We start from the raw sequence: 19544 nt of genomic DNA, 5'->3' as shown, positions 1-19544 counted from the left end.
TTGTAATGTCAGCAACAGTTATTTTTATATGACATGGTTTATTTTTAGCTCTGATACTATCTCAGGTTTAAGTTATAAATTCTTTTTTTCTGAATATGTATTAGCTTTCATTGACTTAAAAAAAAAGAATGTATAACATATATGCCAAACATAAAGGTAAAATTTGGAGTATTCATTCCAAAATAGTCACAAGTATATGAAACCAAAAAATTTTCCAATACTGAGTTTGTTCACACGAGCATGGAACAAATATCTTGGTAGGTATCCAAAGAAAACACAGCTGTGGATTTATTTTTTTGAGTAACTATACAAATAGGGGAGGAGATTTGAAATAAATGTATTTTTCCCAAGAATATATTTCGTTATCTGTCACAGATCAAGTTAGCTTTACAATTTTTTAAAAGAATTATTTATTTATTTATTTAATTCTATTTGTTATTATTTTAATTTGACAAGACAGAGACAGAGAGAGAGAGAGAAAGCGAGAGAGAAAGGAAAAGCAAGGTAGCAGGCCACCAGGTCCGGGACTCAAATCGCAATGGGCCATGTGGGAATCACGTGTCCTTATCCACCATGCCACCTGCTGGCCCCAAGAGCTGAATTTTTTAATATATTATAAATATTGTCACTTTTTTAGAGAGATTTCCCTGTACCACCCAGCCTAAAGAACACCATTCTAAAACTATTACATCATCCTGTTCGCTTCATTTTTCATGTTCCTTCTTTTCACTGTCACTGAAGTTGTATTACTCATTTATTTAGCTTTTTGTTTGCTTTTGCTTCTATGAAATTAGGAACCTTTTATCTCAGTACTCACTCTCTCATGCCTATAGTGCTTAGCACTTGTAATAAGGAATAAATGGATTAATTCATTTTTATAGTATATAAAATGAATTTTTTGTAGTTGTTTTATAATATTTATGTCCATTTTCTAGAACTTCCAGGACATTTGCAGTTAAAACAGTTTTATACATATGTACGTTTGCACATACACAAACACACACATAGCTGTGCACATATATGTAGTTCTCAAGACAATGTCCAGTACACAGTGAGTAGTCAATCAATGCTACCTATTATAAAGAAAAGACTATAGAAATTCGCATGTGTTCGCTTTATAACATATGATCTGTACTTCATTTGATCCTGAGTTTTTAGCTGAAATATCATGCTTATTATCGCTTTCTTTATTTTTGAGAGAGATTTTTTGCTATGGAGCGTGTGTGCTGCCAGAGAGACAGAGAGACGGAAAGCAAGAAATCACCCCTTCAGTGGGGATGGCCACACTGAGGTCCTTTCTCCATTCTCTTGGGATTTGGGGCTCACATGCACATGTGCCTGGTGTGAGTTTCAAGCCACTGGATCCAGGACTCGAACCACAGTTGACCATGTGGGAGTCCAGCATCCCAACCACTATGGCACCTACTGCCCCACTAGTTATTTATTTTACATTTGGAAGTATATGGCATCAAAAGACAGAGACTTTCAGTGTTAAGGATATTTTCTATTAGGGACCTAGGAGGGGAATATAATCAGGAATCCTGAATTTATTCATTTGTTCAAATTTTTTCTCTTATCTTTTAGATGCTTTTCATGATGGGGTAAAAAGACATAGTACAAGTTATAGAAATCTATATGCCAGTTGATGTGGTGGTTTGGTGAGTTCATTTTAGTTTGTAAGCGTACTGCAGGTTCAGATTGCCATACTGAAGAGTGAATTTTATCATTTCTTTCCTTTTGTTTACATTTTCATTTATTTTGTTAGGAAAGCCACATCTTCTTTTTCCTATTATTTATTCATTCAGAGCTAAGCACTGAGCCAAGCCCAATGAGATCATTGTTACCATTTCAGAATTCCTGGTCCCAGAAGAAAAGTTGTCACATGGATGCATACAAAGATTATATCTTATTAAAGTGAAAAATGCACAGGTCAGAGGAAAGCATTTTCTGCTGTGTATCAATAGATTGATAGTCCTCACATGAGACTAGCTAGTATTTCTCTCGCTGTAATAGCAGGAGTTGTGGGGTAAGATGAGGTTATTCTTTGTAAAGCCATCTGGTGATGAATCAGCCGGCTGATTACCAGAGCATAAGGTTAGACTGCCCTTAACATGTATTTTAGCACAAGTAATTGCATACACTGATTACTATATATATAATAGTTTTTTTTTTTCTTTTCTCCTCAACCCTAATATTCTGAGTAAAATAAGTTTTGTTTTGTTTCTTTCTCCTGCCACGGATTGTGTTATATACTACTTCTGCTGTAGTGACATCATCAATCAAGTGTATTATTTATTGTTGCCCAGTTCCTCAACTCTGGTATTATAGTAATTAAGACCACACACACCCATCTTGACACTCCTCAATTTGAATTATATGTGCTTGGAAGCAACTTCTTTTTTTTTTTTTTAAAGAGATTTTTGCTATGAGACGCCTGTGCTTGCCAGAGACAGAAAGTGAGAAATCATCCCTAGGGTGGGTGGTCCCACTGAAATCCTTCTAATCCATTCTTCTCTCAGGATTTTGGGCATGCACACACACACTCTTGGCATGAGTTTCAAGCTGCCAGGTCTGGTACTTGAACCGCAGTTGGCCATGTGAGAGTCCAGCAATGTAACCATTACACCATCTGCTGGTCCTGGAAGCAGCAGTTATTTATTTATTTATTTTGGAGAGGTTTTTGCTATAGGGCACGTGTGCTCTCCAGAAAGACAGAGAGAGACAGAGAGATAGAAAGTGAGAAATCACCCCCCAGGGAGGATGGCCATGCCGCAATCCCTTCTCCATTCTCTTCTCTGGATCTTGGGCACGCACGCACATGCGCCCAGCGTGAGTTTAAGCCACCTGGTCCGGGACTCAAACCGTAACCCGCGATCGACTACGTGGGAGTCCAGCAGCATAGCCAATATGCTAACTGCTGGTCCCCCTGGAAGCAACAGTTTTAAGTGTAAATAAGAACAGCAAATTATACATAATGTTGAAACCTAGAGTGTAGTTAAGCTCTGTGCTCTGCTCAAAAGCTGCAGAATTTTTTTTTTAAGAATTCAAAGCTTTAATACTCAATTTTAGTTCATTGAATTCTAGAATAAACTCTGATCTAGCAGGAGATTTAGTTTTTGATATTAATTATAGTTCTAGGAATGTGAAAATGGGCTGGCCATGCTGAGTCAATGTTTATTCACATCCATCTGACCTCAACATATCTGAGCTTTACATTTTTGTCATATAGATGCAGAAAATAGAGCCTATGTGATAAGGGAAAAAAGAATAGCCAACTGAAAAGGAGGCATAACTAGGATTTAATGACGAGATTTAATTGCTACCATAGGTTAAATGATTAACTCTTCACCTCCTGCCTTTTGAGATTTCTGGGTTAACCTCACTTCAAGATTTGTAACAGCTACAGAGCTACTAATTTCATTCATTAAAAATAGCTTATCAAACACTCACTATAGATGAAATTGGGCTAGGTATTTAGAGGTGAAAAAACATCTTTGTATTCCATGGGCAGACTTGGAACAATGCCATCCTCTGTTTCCCCATCCTAATCTGGAGTAATGGTAATCTATTTGTCCTGGTTATCTCCTTAGGCTCATCTATGTTAAGGTATCTATTGAATAGCCTAAAGTCAGACTTGGGTTCATGTATAGGTATATATCAGCTGTGCTAGCTATTGGATATATTTAGACTAAGTTCATTAGCAAATCAATTAAATGGGGGGGGAAAGGCATAGAAAGCAACCATAGATACCAGAGACAATGTGGGAGGAGGGTGGGACATGGCAGAGGGTAAGGGCTAGGGAATCAAGGATGGCAAAACAAAAAACAAAGTATATAAGACATAAGAATTGGAAAATTATTTGCTGATAACATGTATGTTGAATAGCATTCCCTATAGGACTGAGTTCTTTGAGGAAAATTTGTTTGTTCTGCCTTTGTGTGTGCTATATGTGCTGAGTGACTGGACTTGGTAGGCTTTTTTAAGAATTATTTTATTGTAATTTTATTCAGCAGCATGATTTTTTTTTTTTAATTTGACCTGACAGACACAGAGAGAGAAAGAGAGAAAGCAAGCTGCCAGGTCTAGGACTCGAACCACAGTCCGCCATGTCTCCCAGTGGTATAGTGTCTCAACCACTGCATTATTTGCTGGCCCCTTGATAGGCTTCTTAACAAATGTTGAAAGAAGGGATGGATAGAGGGAGACAGTTTTCCTGCTTTCAGAGCTCACCAACTAGAGAAATGATCATATACTTATAGTATATTATCACTAATGCTAAAAATTATCATTTAAATTATAGCATTTGAGTGTTTAAATGAAAAGAAGAAGAAGAAATGCTGTTCAGGTCCTTTCCTCATTTAAAAGCAAATTTGAGAAAGCATGCACTAGAGAGACAGAACCACACTCAACGAGTTCTTGTCGCATCATGATTCCCTTCTCCCAGCCCTCTAGCTCCTCAGGATCTTGGGGATGAGCACATATGCCTGACATGTTTCTGCTTGAGCTGTCTGAAGGCCGTGTGGCTTCAAGTTCTGCAGTTCAGTATGCTACCAACAACTGGTACCACCAAGGCTGGACCTGCTCATTTTAAAAATAGGGTTATTTTGTTGTTGTTACTGAGTATTTTGAGTTCCTTGTGATTTTGAGTATTGGCCACTTACTTGATGTATGATTTGTAAACATTTTCCCCCAGTCCATGTGTTGTCAATTCACTCTATTAGCTTTTTCTTAGCTGTGCAGGAGCTTTATTTAGTTTGATCCAATCCCATTTATTTAATTTTGCTTTCATTGCCTTTGCTTTTTGGGGTCAAATCCATGAAATCATTGCTCAGACCAATGTTATGAAGCTTTTCCTCTATGTTTTTTTCCTAGTAGTTTTATAGTCTCAGTTCATATTGTTTGTCTTTAATTCACCTTGAATTGATTCTTGTATAAGGGCTAAAATAAGGGTTCATTTTTATTCTTCTGTATGTGGAGATCCAGCTTTCCCAACACCATTTTTTAAAGATTGTCTTTTTCCTATTTTATGATCTTGAAATTTTTGTCAGAAATCAATTGACTATAGATATTTGGGCTCTCTTTCCTATTACATTGGATGATATGTTTCATTTTATGCTGGTGTCATGGTATATTGATTCCTATAGCTTTGTAATTTATTTTAAAATTCAGTAGTGTGATGGCTCAAATTTTCTTCCTTTTGGTAAGATTACTTTGGCTATTTGGAATATTTTATGGTTCCATATGAATTTTAAATTTGTCCTTTCTATTTATATGAAGAATGAAATTAGAATTTTGATAGAATTTGTATTAAATATGCAGATTGCTTTGGGTATTATGGATATTTTAATAATATAAATTCTTCCAATCTATAAACGTGAGATATTTTCCTTTTTTTAATTTGCTAGGTGTGCACTCTCTCTGGAGAGACAAAAAGAGAGAGAACAAGTGAGAAAGCATCCTCCCATTGGGGATGGTCATGTCACACTCTCTTCTCCGTCATTCCTCCCTGTTTTAGGGATTTTAGGCATATACCCACATGCGTCTGAAGTGTTTCCCAAGCCACTGGGTCTGGGACTTGAACTGCACTATTAGCCATTGGGATCTAGCTTTCTTAACCAAAGACCACAGTCTAGACCATGTTTTGATGTAGCATCTAAGAAAATTATCCTTAATTATTTGAAGAGCCTATTAGAAACATATCTCTTTTCCAGTTATTTATCTGTGTGAAGCCAGACTTCATTTCAAACTTAACAATATATGACCACAGATTGAATGCAAAGCAGATATGAGATTCTTTTATTAAGCCAGACATTAAAGAGATTTGCAAAATGTAAAAAATACTGCTTTTCTCACTAGTATTGTTTGGGGAAATAATAGATTTTTTTTTACAGAAATACTAATAATTTTTAAATGAAATTGGTTTATTATAATTTCAAATGAATTTAATACCAGATTTTTTTAATTTTCATTTTTAATATGATAAAATGGCTAGCAGGTGGTTAAGCTTCTAGACTCCCACATGGCTGGACCATGGTTTGAGTCCCAGGCTTGGCGGCTTGTTTTCTCACTTCTTTCTCTCTTGCCCCACCCCTCACTCCATCTCTGTCTGATGAACATACATACCCTATAGCAAATTTAAAAAAGAAAGGAAAAAAAGAATTGCTGCTCTAAGAATATATATTAAGAAATTAAGATATGGTTATATTGGGTTGTCAAAAATATCATTACGCATTTTTGCAAAGAAAGGCATAGAAAAATACATCACGATTTTTCTGACAGTCTAGTATATCACGTAACAATGGGGAGAAGTTATGAGTTATATGTTAGTAGATCATTGTGTGTTTGTGCAAACATAGGGTATACTTATATAAACCTAGGTAGTATGAACAACTGTACAGCTAGGATAGTATAGCTAACTAAATACCTAGACTGTGTGCTCCTCCTTATGGAGCTGTTGTCTCTGCGTTCTGTTTTTTGTTTGTTTGTTTGGTCTTTGCTATAGGACGTGTGTGCTTGCCAGAAAGACAGAGACAGAAAGCAAGAAATCACCCCCCGGGGGGATGACCACACTGCAGTCCCTTCTTCTCCAGTCTCCTCTTGGGATCTTGGGCACACACATACATGTGCTCAGCATGAGTTTATGCCACCGGGTCTAGGACTCAAACCATGGTCAACTATGTGGGAGTGCAGGGACATAGCCATTATGCCAACTGCTGGTCCCCTGCATTCTGTTTTTGACTGAAAAAAAACAACAACAACAACAACAAAAAAAAACGTTTACTAGTTGACCACCTACTCAATTACCTTAATTTCTTTCTTTTCTTTTTTTTTTGGAGAGATTTTTGCTATAGGGCGTGTGCACTAGCCAGAAAGACAGAAAGTGAGAAATCACCTCCCTGGGGGATGGCCACGCCACAGTCCCTTCTCCATTCTCCTTTCTGTGTCTTGGACATGCACGCACATGCACCCAGCATGAGTTTAAGTCACCTGATCTGGGACTCAAACTACGGTCAACTACACAGGAGTCCAGCGACACGCCATTACGTCAACTGCTGGTCCCTAATTTCTTTCTTTTCTTCTCTTTTATTTTGTTTTCATTCATTCATTTTAGGTTTTGGCCATAGGGCATGTGCACTCACCAGAGAAAGATGAGAAAAAAGAAAAGGGAAAGTGAAAACTCACTGCTCAAGGAATGGCCACCCCCCTCTCTTTTCTTTTCCATCCTCTTCCAGGGATTTTGGGCATGCACACATACTTCCCTGGTGTGAATTTCAAGCTGTCTGATCTGGGACGGTGGTCATCCATGTGAGAGTCTAATGCCCTAACCACCAAGCCACATGCTGGCCCCAATTTCTTTCTTTTTAATTGGATTTTTAGTGGAGTCTGTGGGTTTTTTACTGATGACAATTTATTGTGTATGTCATTTTTTGAGACCTGTGGGCAGATTATTTAGTCAAGTATAAATGTTGATGAATGCAATTGTATTACATACACTTACTGGGTTTAATAAATAGATACTAAAACTTAAAAATATTTGAACATATATTTATCTTTCATATCTTTCTGCAGGATGACGTAGCTTTGCCAGAGACTTAGAAGCTAAGCAGAAAATGAGCTTAACATCCTGGTTTTTGGTGAGCAGTGGAGGCACTCGCCACAGGCTGCCACGAGAAATGATTTTTGTTGGAAGAGATGACTGTGAACTCATGTTGCAGGTACTTGAGTCTGCTTTCTCTCTGGTTTCATTCCTTTAATGTGTGACACTGTTTATATCTGAGTTTTCTGATCCTCCCTTTTTTAACTCTAGATATTGTTGAGTTAATTTTTCACTTCCTTGAATCATCTGATAAAAGCTCTGAGTCTTGGTGAATATATTTGATAAATGGAGGGCTCAGATAGAAGATGATGTTTAAGTAAGAAATTACACTCTATACCTTTTAAAATAAAACTTGTAAATAATTTATAAAATTGTATAGCATGTAGTAAAATCAAATTTTAATTGTGAATACTGCAGTGATACTGAAATTAGTTTCACAGCTTAATGTCCTTAATGATGAATGTAGTTTACATCATATGTGCTGTATATTATAAAGAAAGAATGTTGATATTTTTAAAAAAATGTTATTGCATATATTTTTGATATGGAAGTGTTGTAAGATACATATTGATGGTAGAAAGGTTACTATAATAAAGCCAATAAACATCATTTCACAGTTACCCTCTTTTTTTTGTGGCAAGAGCAGCTGAAGTTACCCATAGCCTGAATCGCATATATAGTAGTTTTATTAACTGTAGTCTTCATGTTGTACATTAGATGGTGTAGACTGGTTCATCCTACATATCTGCTACTTTGTATGTATATCTCCCTATTTATTCCCACTGCCCCTTGCCACAACTCCACTCCTTAAAAACTACTGTTTTGTTACAACTCTGTTCCTGTATTTTTGATTTTTTTTTAAAAAAGATATACCATATATAAGTGTTATCATACAATATTTTTCTTTCTGTATCTGACTTTTAATTTTATTAGAATTATTTTATTTAACTTTATTTACTTAGTTTAATTCAACCAGTGAAGAGCAGAGAGAGAGAGAGAGAAAGAGGGAAAGTGAGAAAGCAAGTCACCTGGTCTGGGATTCTAACCATGCTCAGCCAGGTGGGAGTCCAGCGCCCTTAACCACCATGCCACCTGCCGGCCCCAGTATCTGGCTTATTTAGCATAATGTTTTCCAGGTTAATCTATGTTGTGGCAGATGCAAGATCTAGTTCTTTTTTATGGCTGAATAATATTTCACTGTGTATTGAGCACCAAAATTTCTTTATCCTTTTGTCTGTTGATGGACACTTAGGTTGTTTCCATATCTTTGCTATTATGAATAATAATTGCAATGAACATGGACTTGCAAATATCTTTATGATTGGTGATTTTATTTCCTTTGGATGTATGTCTAGAAGAGGGGTTGCTGGGTAATAATGGTAGTTTTATTTTTAAATTCTTTATAGCCCAGTCTACTGTTTTCCATAATTTCTATACCAATTCCCACCAACAGTGTAAAAGATAAAAAAGTTCCCTTTTCTCTACATTCTTGCAAGTGTTTGTTATCAAAATGGTAAAATTGACAATGTCTCACCTAATCAGAAGTGGTCAGGTTTATAAAGAAGTAGAAAATTATAATTCTCATTGTGATCCTCATTAAGACTGATCAAATAATTTTCAATTCTGAAGAATTTGATTCAGTTTGGAAAAATAAGATAGTCTGGCATGTATTTTTTTTAATGTCAAGAAAATCTTGAGAAAGAACAACAAAGTTGGAGAGCTCCCACTTTCCAGTTTCAAAACTCAGTAGAAAGCTAATGATGGTGCCATAAGGGTAGACATACCGACCAATGGGAAAGACATGAAGCATCAGAAATAAATCAACTATGGCTGGGACCAGCAGTTAGTGTAATGGCTATGTCGCTGGACTCCCACGTAGTCGACCGCGGTTCGCGTCCCGGACCTGGTGGCTTAAAACTGATGCCGGGCGCGTGTGTGTGTGTGCCCAAGATCCCAAGAGGAGAATGGAGGAGAAGGGACTGCGGTGTGGCCATCCCCCCTGGGGGGTGATTTATCACTTTCTGTCTCTCTGTCTCTGTCTGTCTGGTGAGCGTACGTGCCCTATAGAGAAAACCTCTCCAAAAATAAATAAATAAATAAATAACCCACCTATGGCTGTTAACGGGTTAAGTTGTGTTGCACCAAAAGTGGGACCATATATCCCAAGTCCTAATCTTCAGTACCTATTATGTCACCTTATTTGGCAATAGATCTTTGAGGATGTAATCAAATTAAGATGAGGTTATTAGAGTGGACCCTAATCTTGTATAACTTGTGATCTTATAATGAGAGGAAAAGAGCCAACACAGAATTAAATTTTCCATGTTAAAATAGAGCCAGAGTTAAGCATTATGCTCCCACAAGCCATGGAACACCTGGAGCTACCAGAAGCTAGAAGAGTGAAGGAAAGATTGATACTTCACTAGAGATTTTGGAGTCACTGTGTCCCTTCAGCGCCTTGATTTTGTACTTCTCAATTCTAGAACTGTGAGAAAAATAGCCCTTTGTTGTTTTAAGTCATTCAGTTTATACTACTTTGTTGTGGTGGCCCTGGGAAACTACTATAATGACCAAATGATCTTCAAAAATGGTGCCAAGTCCATTCAATGAAAGGAAAAAAATCTGTCTTTTCAACAGATGGTGCTGAGACAATTGGATTTCCACATGTAAAAGAATGAAGTTAGAACCCTTACTTCCCTTTGATATAAATATTAACTCAAAATGGATCATTGACAATAAATATAAGAGCATCATATCCATCAACATAAGAATGGGTAAAATGTGTGAATACATACGTGTGCATACACACACATAGACACACACACACACACACACACACAGGAGTATTTATTCAGCCAAAGAAAGGAATGAAGATGGGATACATGCTACAACATAAAAGAATCTTGAAAACATTATCCTAAGAGAAATAAGCCAGATACAAAAAACATATGTTACTTAATTCTACTTACTGGAGTATCTAGATTGTGCCTGTTCATAGAGACAGGAAGTAAATTAGCAGGGACTTGGGGTGGTTGAGGACAGGAATTCATTGCTAAATAGTTGCAGTTTCTATTTGAAGAAAAGAATTTATGCTCCTGAATTGTGTACTTAAACATGATTAATTTTAAATTCATCAACATTTTTTAAAAGTTGATTTACTTATTATTTTTTCTTTTTTCCCTTTATTATGCCAGAGAATGTGTGTATGTGCATATGAGAGAGACAGAAAGAGAAAAATAGGGGGGGGGGGAGAAAAAAAAGCAATTTCCAACAAGTTCTGGTCACACTGCAATCTTTTGATCCCATATACTCACAAAGTGCATTCGGCATGTACCCACTGGGACTCAATCTTGAGCCCTGGTCAGCAGTGTGGGATCTGGCTTCCTCTGCACAGCTCTTAACCTGTGCATTATGGGGCTGGCTCTGTTTATCTGTTTCATCTACACACACACACACACACACACACACCACCTATACATGAGAGAGAGAAAGAGAGAACTGCCAGCAGAGTTTTGAGGCCACCATCCAACTCCACTTCTGTCAGCCCAGATCTATAGAGATAGGTATGCTCACATACTCAGGCAGGTATCTGGACATGAACCAAGAACCTTCCCATGTGGGTCAGCCTTTCAAAGTGTGATGTGTTTACCTTTTGGTCCCTTCATCAATATTTCTGTTGTAGGAGTCTCTCCTGTTTATGAACTAAATTTAATTTTATTATTTTATTTAATTTTATTATTTTTTAATTTGCTATAGGGCTTGTGTGCTCTCCAGAGAGACAGATAAAAAGGGAAAATGAGAAAACAAGCCACCAAGTCCAGGATTTAAACTATAGTCAGCCATGTGGGAGTCCAGTGCCTTAACCACCATGCTACCTGCTAATTTAGTAAACATTTTTATTTATGCATATTTTTTTCTTTTTAAAGTTTATTTAATTATTTCATGAGCAAGAGAAAGACAGCACCCTCCCAATAGGGTCTTGACTCTGTAATCTACCCCCCTAGCCTTCATCCAGCCTCAGATTATGGGCACATATATGCCTGGTATATTTAAAATCTTTTTAGGAACCTTTCCCATGTGGGACTGCCTTACAGAGCATTGGATTTTACCCCTGTACCATTGTCTGACCTTCTTTGCTTTATTTTTAAGTAGAATATAAAATTAATGAGGAAACTATATGATAGGGAAATAATTTAAAAAAGACTTTTCCTGACCTGGTTTCCCAGCTCCACCTATAAAGATACCTCTGCTCTTAATTTTTTTCTTTCTAATTTTGGAGAGAGCATGTGAGAGAGAGAGGGAGAAAGGGAAGAGGGAGAGGGGAAGAGGGAGAAACCCTACAAGGGCATGTGGTTGTGACACAACCTTTCTCTTCCATCTCTCTACCGTGTCAGAATTCTGAGAATGCATGCATATGCCTCTAGCATATTTTTCAAGTTGCTGAGGCCTGGATTTGAACTGTATAATCTGCCTTGAATGACCTGGCTCCCTTAACTGCCAGGTCATGGGGCAATCCCTCTGCTCTTAATCTAGTATCAGTGCATTCCTTTCAGTAGACCCACTATATTCTCTGAAAAAGGGTCCAGAATCACAGTGGTCTGTTGGTTACCAAGTAATCGAGTTGATGCTACAAATTATTTGGACGCTTCTATCAATAATTTTATGGTTAACCTTGTCACAGAGCCTGCATTTTTCATTGTTTTAGTTCTGTTGTTTAGGCCACCTACTTCGTTGATTTGTTATAATTTGTCTGAACATTGTAAATTCAGTACTTTCGTTATTTTGTTATCTTAGAAAGCTTTTCTACTTCCAGAATTTCTTTGTAAACTGAGATTGGTTAAATAAGATATGTTTGTTTCTTTCCAACAAACCTTTAGTAAGCATCTGCTATGTATTGCTAGTTAACTATGCTAGGTGCTGGTTAGCAGCTTATATATAGATAGGGTCTCTATCCTTGAGAGATAGACTCTAGAGTCTAGGAAAAGGAGACATGCATGTCAGTATGCAGGTGTACATAGCATGACACAGAACAGTGATGTGAATTTGTGTGAGGTGCACAAAAGAGATTGGTTAATTCTATCTGCAGAGGAATGTGAGAAAGAGAAATCTGGAACTACTTTGTAGAAGTGATGAGCTGAAAAATCTTGATGAGTTTATGAAATGTTAGTGTGGCTGAGGACATAATGTTGAAGATAGTGTGGCATTCGTGTATGTTTAAGTAAGTAATCTCTTTTATATGTAGGATATGAAGACAAACATTTTGAAAGGTCAAGACATGGGAGCTAGAGAAAACTAGATCATGGAGGGCCTTGTTATAAAGACTTCATATATTTTACCTTATATAAGAGGACTCTAGAGGTTTTAGGCAGGACAGTATTGCTTTACTAACTGCTTCCAATGTATTATGTCATTGACTCCTCACCAAAAAAAAAAAAAAAAAAGAGAGAGAGAAAAGAAAAAGAAAAAAATCTGTGAGATAAGTATACCTTTTTCTTTTCTTAAAGAATTATTTGCTTATTTAATTCCATTTGTTATTAGCATTATTATTTTTAATTTGGTCAGAGAGAGAGAGAAAGGGGAATCCAGCACCTTTAACCACTACGCCACCTGATAGCCTCAGTATATCTTCTTTTAAAGATGATTAACAAAGATTAGTAATTTACAAGGTCTCATGGTTGGACTAGTTCTTTCTGACTCCAGCAGCTGTTCTTTGAACTATTACTGCTCAGGAATTGGAGACTGGAATCAGTATAAGCAGTTAGAGAGTACAATAATCTAAGAAGAAATCTAAAGAAGATAATAGTATTTGAAATGAAGAAGACAAAGGAGTAGAGAGAGTAAAAGTGTTACGATATACTTTCTAGTTACATATGAGTGAGGAAAAGAGAAAGAATCTAAGACTTAGAGTTTCTGACATGAGAATGGATGAAATAGAATTTCAGAATTGTCTGCTGATGCTGCCCTGCTCTCATCAGCCTCCGGCCAGCTATCTCCTTAAGATCAAGCACCATGCCTTCAGTTAAGTTGTAGAGTTCTGAAGAAGAGATATTTAAAGTTGATGTGGAAGTAGATGATGGAGGTGATGACCTAGTTCCTCTAACAAACGTGAATGCAGCAGTATTGGAAAAGATCATTCAAAGGTGTACCCACCACGAGGGTAACCCTCCTCCTTAAGATTGGGAGAACAAAGAAAAGCAAATAGATGATATTCCTGTTTGAGACCAAGAATTCCTGAAAGTTGACCAAGGAACACTTTTGGAACTTTCCTGGCTGCAAACTACAGTACTTAGACATCAAAGGCTGGCTTGATGTTATTATATGCAAGACTGTTGCCAGTATCAAGAGAAAAACTTTTGAGGATATTCATAAGACTTCAATATCAGAAATGGCTTTACTGTAGAGGAGTAAGCCTAGATACACAAAGAGAACTAATGATATGAAGAGAAGTGAGATATGCCTGACACTGTAACGCTAAAGACTGTTCCAAATACTAGCAGTGCTGCCCAGTTTATAGTTGTTAATATTAAACAGATAGTAGAGAAGTGCAGCAGCAAATCAATTATTGTCTTCATTTGCACGTATAATTTGAGTACAGATTCTACATTATGGCTGAGTTTATTCTGGTATGATTCAAAGCTTCTTTTTTTTTCCCTCTGAATAAAACTAAACTGTGAGTTGTTCTCTGAAGAAATAAAATGACATTTTTAGTTTTCTTTGTTTTTGTAAAGTGATTTCTACCTAGTTGATTGTTTAGTTAACTTTAATGACCTTTTAGAAGTTGCCATTATAAATAAAGCAACTGGGAAAAAGTTTTCTGAGACAAAATTGACAAAATATTGTCTTTATTCATGAGTTGGAAACCAAAAAAAGGGCTACTTTGAATAAGTATTCTGAGTGGAGTCACTAGGATGTCTTTTTGCCTGCTGGACTCAAGGAGGATCGATAACACTGGTATTGATTGTCTTGTACATAGCAGGGATTTCTTCATTGGATTTAAGGAATTTTTTCCTTGCATAAGGCCTAAAGATTTAGTTACTACCGAGTGTGTAGGGATTTTTGAAAGTATGTAAACTAGACAGTTTGTTGATATTTCAGTTAAGAAAGACACTTGAAAAAAATAAAGAAATTCAGAAGATAATACTCTTAGGGCATAAGATGATGAGTTTGAGCTTCCTGAAAGACATCCAGGTTAAGATAATCTTGATTTTCTGCTTAGTTCCTGTGGTGGGCACTAAAACACATGATAACCTCAAATACATTTGGTAACTAAAAACATAGGAATTTTCATTGTCTCTCATTGAGTGTTAAAGAGTTGCACAGATGAATTCTAAGCTGATTATATTCCTTGTCTTGAGTTCACGTAAGTATTCTTGAAAAGTTATTGTACTTTAACAAACAAACAAATAATATGTTTTTCTGAATCTATGTAGCATCAACATTCCTCACTCCCCAATCTTCAGAGCTATAATGAATGGCATTTCAACTCAGTGGACTCAACTCAATGTGTCTTATATGTTCTCTATCTTCGTTGTAGGTGTTCATGTACTTACTTACTACCATAAGCAGTTCGAGGGCAAGGTGCATCTAGGATTAAAGATATTGCAAGTTTCAAGCAAGTTGTGAATTTAGGGATGTGGCCAAATTATCTCCTCCCCTAACATTTTTTTCAGCATCTCCAATCAGCATTGACCACTGGTTTTTGAAAGCCTCCATTCTCTGACTCCATGGGTAGCCACTTAACTCCTTTATTCCCATATCTAATGGTAAATTTTCACTTTCTTTTGTAATTTGCCTTTTTTCAATCCTACTTTAAATTTTTTTTCTCTCGAATTTTAGTGCACTGTTCTTACTTCTTTCTTATACTGTCTTTTTCACAGAGAGATCATTTGTTTTGATTTGTTCAGTATTTATCGAAAGTCTAGTTGTACTTGAAATCTCACTTCTCTTACAACATCTGAAGGTTTACAGCCTTACACAAACTAGATCAACTCGATAAATCCACAATAAGGTGGAATTATTTTGCTTGATAGTGACCCATTGTTTCTTATCACCCTAACAACTGAATTTAGTACTTCATTGTTTAAATGCAGCAACAATTTAATCACAACAATAAAACCAAATGAAGTTCAAGTAATTTGTAGATTTAAATCATATGTTTTACATGGGTAGTAGTAAATAACATATTTTACTGGGAGTTGTAATTGATGGTTTTTTAGATTAGTGATAGAACAAAAGTAATAATATTATTCATAGAGTTCCTCTTAATTTTGAGAACAGTAATTTGTCCTAGAGAGATTGCAGGTGAATCCAAACCAAATGGAAAAACAGCCTTTAAAATTTCAAGAACAAGCATGTACGATGAATGTTTAGGTTTGGTTACCAGGTTGTTTAGTTTAATACAGAATTTCGTATTCTAAAAGGAAAGGATAAAATAATTTCAATATAGTATTGAAGAATGTGAAGCTAATTGGGGAAAGTTTTTTAACTATAAATTTTAGTAATATTTATTTGTGAAGGGTATCTTTTTAACTAGGCTTTACACCTGAGTTACTTTAATTGGTTGCCGATCTTGTTTTGTTTGTCTGGCTAGGAGTTAGGGCTGTGTTTATTGTAGCTCAAGTGTTAGAGGCTAACATTTTCTCTAGTGACCTTGTTTATGTCTCCCTTGTCCTTGAGTTTCCCTGGGGACTCTTTCTTACATACACTGCACTGCAGCTCTTCTGTTCTGATACCTTGTTATTTTTATGTTGTGTATTTGAAACCCTGTTGATATGATGGTTAAAGTTAGGAGGAGGGGAAACCTGTTACAATGGTGTGATTAGTTTTCAGTCTTTTGATGGAACTGTGACCTTCACAAATACCATTCATCTGGGGTTTTTTGTTTGTTTGTTTGTTTGTTTTCCTTTTTTCCCTTTTTGTCAGTCTGGAAGACTAGACAAGAGTAGAGTTGTGTATTTCCATTCTCCTGTGTCAGTTAGGTTTTGACAAAATAGCTTTTTCTTTGAGTACAGGTCTTTGATTAGGAAAACAAATTTCCTGGGTATATTTCTTTCCTTTGTTCTTTCTTTCTTTTTAAATAATCATTTATTTAATTTTCTTTATTATTATTGTTAATATTTTAAAATTTGCTATAAGGCATTTGTGCTCACCAGAGAGAGACAGAGGGGAGGAGAGAGAGAAAAAGTGAGAAAGCAAGCTTCCAGGTCCAGGACTTAAACCATGCTTGGCCAAGTGGGAGTCCAGCACCTTAACCACAATGGCACCTGCTGGCCCCGCTGGGGGTGTATTTCAAATTGAATACTTGTCACTGTATCCTACTAGGAGCACAAGAAGATATTTTTCTCTTGACTTCACCCCGAGAGCCTTGTGGGGCTTCTGGAGGTATAATATGAAAGAGTGACGCCCCACCAACGCTGTACCTCCAGGAGTTTTCATACCATGAATTGATCCACATACAAGTCTCCAATAATTAGCCACTTAATCATAATCATTAAGTTTTGCTTCCAGCTGCTGGTTCCAGAGGTGGTTTCTGCCCCTGACAAACTGTGATTCTTTGTATTTGCTTTTCTCTCTAATTTTCAGGGTGGTGGCTTATATTATGGCCTCAATTCTCAGATGAAATTAAGATGAATGACTTTTAGTCTGTTTTACTTGTTATGAGGCTAGGAATGGTGACTCCAGGTTCTTTACATGTTGTTTGGAAACTGGAAGTCACTTCCTTGCTTTTGGTATGTTAAGGTTCACATAGTAATTAAGTTCATTTTTAGTAGTTCTTAGCTGTTTCTTCCTGTGATTATACTGATATGTCCTTTTAATAATAGTCTCCACAAACTTACAGTTCATCTTTCAGGTGTTTCCATTTGCAAAAAACTCAGTGAGCTCTTGAGCATGTGTGTATGTGTGTGTTGTGTGTACATGCATGAGCACTTTTGTGTGCATGTGGTTTTTTTTTAAAGACTTAAAAGCAATTTTTTAAAACCACAATTTACTATTATAATTTCTTTTTTAAACTTTTTTAGAACTCTTCTATGAATTCCAGCTTTAAAACTGTTTTTTAAATTAAGCTTATTTCTTTCTTCCTAGTGGGTCGGAAAGAGAGATGGAGAAGGGAGAGTGAGAGAGACAGTCAGTACAGGGTTTTTATGCCATGTTCCACACATCACCTCAGCCAGTCCAGATCATGGGTGCTTGCACATGTGCCTGGCACATAGAGGGAGGCTTCAGAACACAAAACTCTGGAGTTCCCCATGTCAGTCCAGCATTACAGAATATTGTATTATAGCTGAAGGCTACCTAACTCCTAGAACGTACATTTTAAGTTAGGATAATTTTATTCACAAACATCATGTAGTGTCCCTTTTTCTTTAAATCTTTGGTCTCCTTCCATAATTTTTAAAAATTTTAAAAATGTATTATTATTTTCTTTGCTACAGTGTATGTGGGCTCATCAGAGAGAGAAAGAGAGAGGGAAAGTGAGAAAGCAAGTCACCAGGTCCAGGACTCAAACCACGATTGGCCTCGTGAGAGTCTAGCACCTTAAACACCACCTGCTGGCCCCTGCCTTACATAATTTATGTTATATTTTCCAGAAATAAAAATGGAAAATTCTGGGGCCAGCAGACAGCATAATGGCTATGTCACTGGACACACACATGACTGACCGTGGTTTGACTTCCAACCTGGCAGCTTGAAACTCACACTGGGCACATGTGCAGGTGTGCCCGGAATCCAGAGAGGATAATGAAGGAGAAAGGATTATGGTGTAGCCATCCCCCCGGGGGTGATTTCTCACTTTCTGTCTCTCTGTCTCTTTAGTGAGCACATGCACTCTATATCAAAAATACTTCTCTCTTTAAAAAAAAAAAAAAGGAAAATTCTACAGAGTAATTTTTTTCAATAAGATACATAAAACATAAAATTAAAATTCACAGGAGTTCTGTATAATAGTTAAAAAATATAAAAAGATAATTTCAATTTGACACATTCAGCAACATCAACTGATTTAAATTTTCTCAAATAAAGAATATGTGAATTTAATAGAAAGAATATCTTAAAAGTTTGGCTGCTTTCCTCTCTAGTAAGTGATGCCAAATTGGTATTATATCACAGCACAGTTCAAATCTCATTTAATCCCTTTTTACTTTGATAGTCCCCTACATTTACTATTATCCTATTAATATTAGCTGTCTAGCCAATAGTCTTTTGTTTGGTACTTACTCTAGTATTTTTTTTTTTTACCTTATTAATTAAAAATTTTTTCTTTTCAGTCTCGTAGTGTGGATAAGCAACATGCTGTAATCAATTATGATGCCTCTACGGATGAACATTTGGTCAAAGATTTGGGCAGCCTAAATGGGGTAAGCTAAAATTGTATTTCTTGTCTTGTTTGAATATGTGTTTAATGTTGTAAGAAGACAAGTCAGATTGCATTTCCTGTTTATATTACGTTTCCTTTTTTTTTCAGTTTGTATTTTATTTTAAATGCTTACAAGGTACATAGTCCTTTGGGGACCATAGGGTTATATATGAAACAAGACCATGTTTCCAAGAAACCGTATAAGCAGTAAACCCAGAACTTCGGAAGGTGGGTGATTGTTATTATCTGTAAAGAAGACTAAGTTAAAGACTTCTTTCATGAGAGCTAACCTTGACCTCACTATATAACTGGATTTTTATTGTTTTTTAATAAGAGATTTTTTGCTATAGGGTGCTTGTGCTCACTGGTGAGAGAGAGAGACAGTGAGAAATCATCCCACCCCTCCCCCTGGGCGGAAGGCCTTGCCACAATCCTTTCTCCTATGTCCTCCCAGGATTTTGGGCATGCATGCACATGCGCCTGGTCTGAGTTTTATGCTGCTGAGTTTGGTACTTGAACCGCGGTGGACGACGTGGGCATCCAAAGATGTAATCATTATGCTATATGCTGGTCCCATGGCTAGAATTCATA

General features: G+C 36.6%; 1 protein-coding gene and 1 pseudogene across 10 annotated transcripts in view; both read left to right on the top strand.

Moving 5' to 3' along the window:
* The window catches only part of CEP170 (centrosomal protein 170), a 147073-nt gene that overhangs the window by 20230 nt on the left and 107299 nt on the right, over positions 1–19544 (top strand). For all 10 annotated transcript variants that reach the window (XM_006157210.3, XM_027775213.1, XM_006157215.3 and 7 more), the window contains exons 2-3: positions 7570–7715; positions 18865–18954. In XM_006157210.3, coding sequence (XP_006157272.1) covers positions 7611–7715; positions 18865–18954 — 195 coding nt within the window. In that variant the 5' untranslated portion in view covers positions 7570–7610. The remainder of the gene's footprint in view (positions 1–7569; positions 7716–18864; positions 18955–19544) is intronic.
* Positions 13607–14005, top strand: LOC114009430 (S-phase kinase-associated protein 1 pseudogene; annotated as a pseudogene).

Source organism: Tupaia chinensis, unplaced genomic scaffold, assembly GCF_000334495.1.
Source record: "Tupaia chinensis unplaced genomic scaffold, TupChi_1.0 Scaffold000532_1, whole genome shotgun sequence".
NCBI lineage: Eukaryota > Metazoa > Chordata > Mammalia > Scandentia > Tupaiidae > Tupaia > Tupaia belangeri.
The sequence above is the reverse complement of the archived record's forward strand: the minus strand, read 5'-3'. Positions and strand labels throughout refer to the sequence as shown.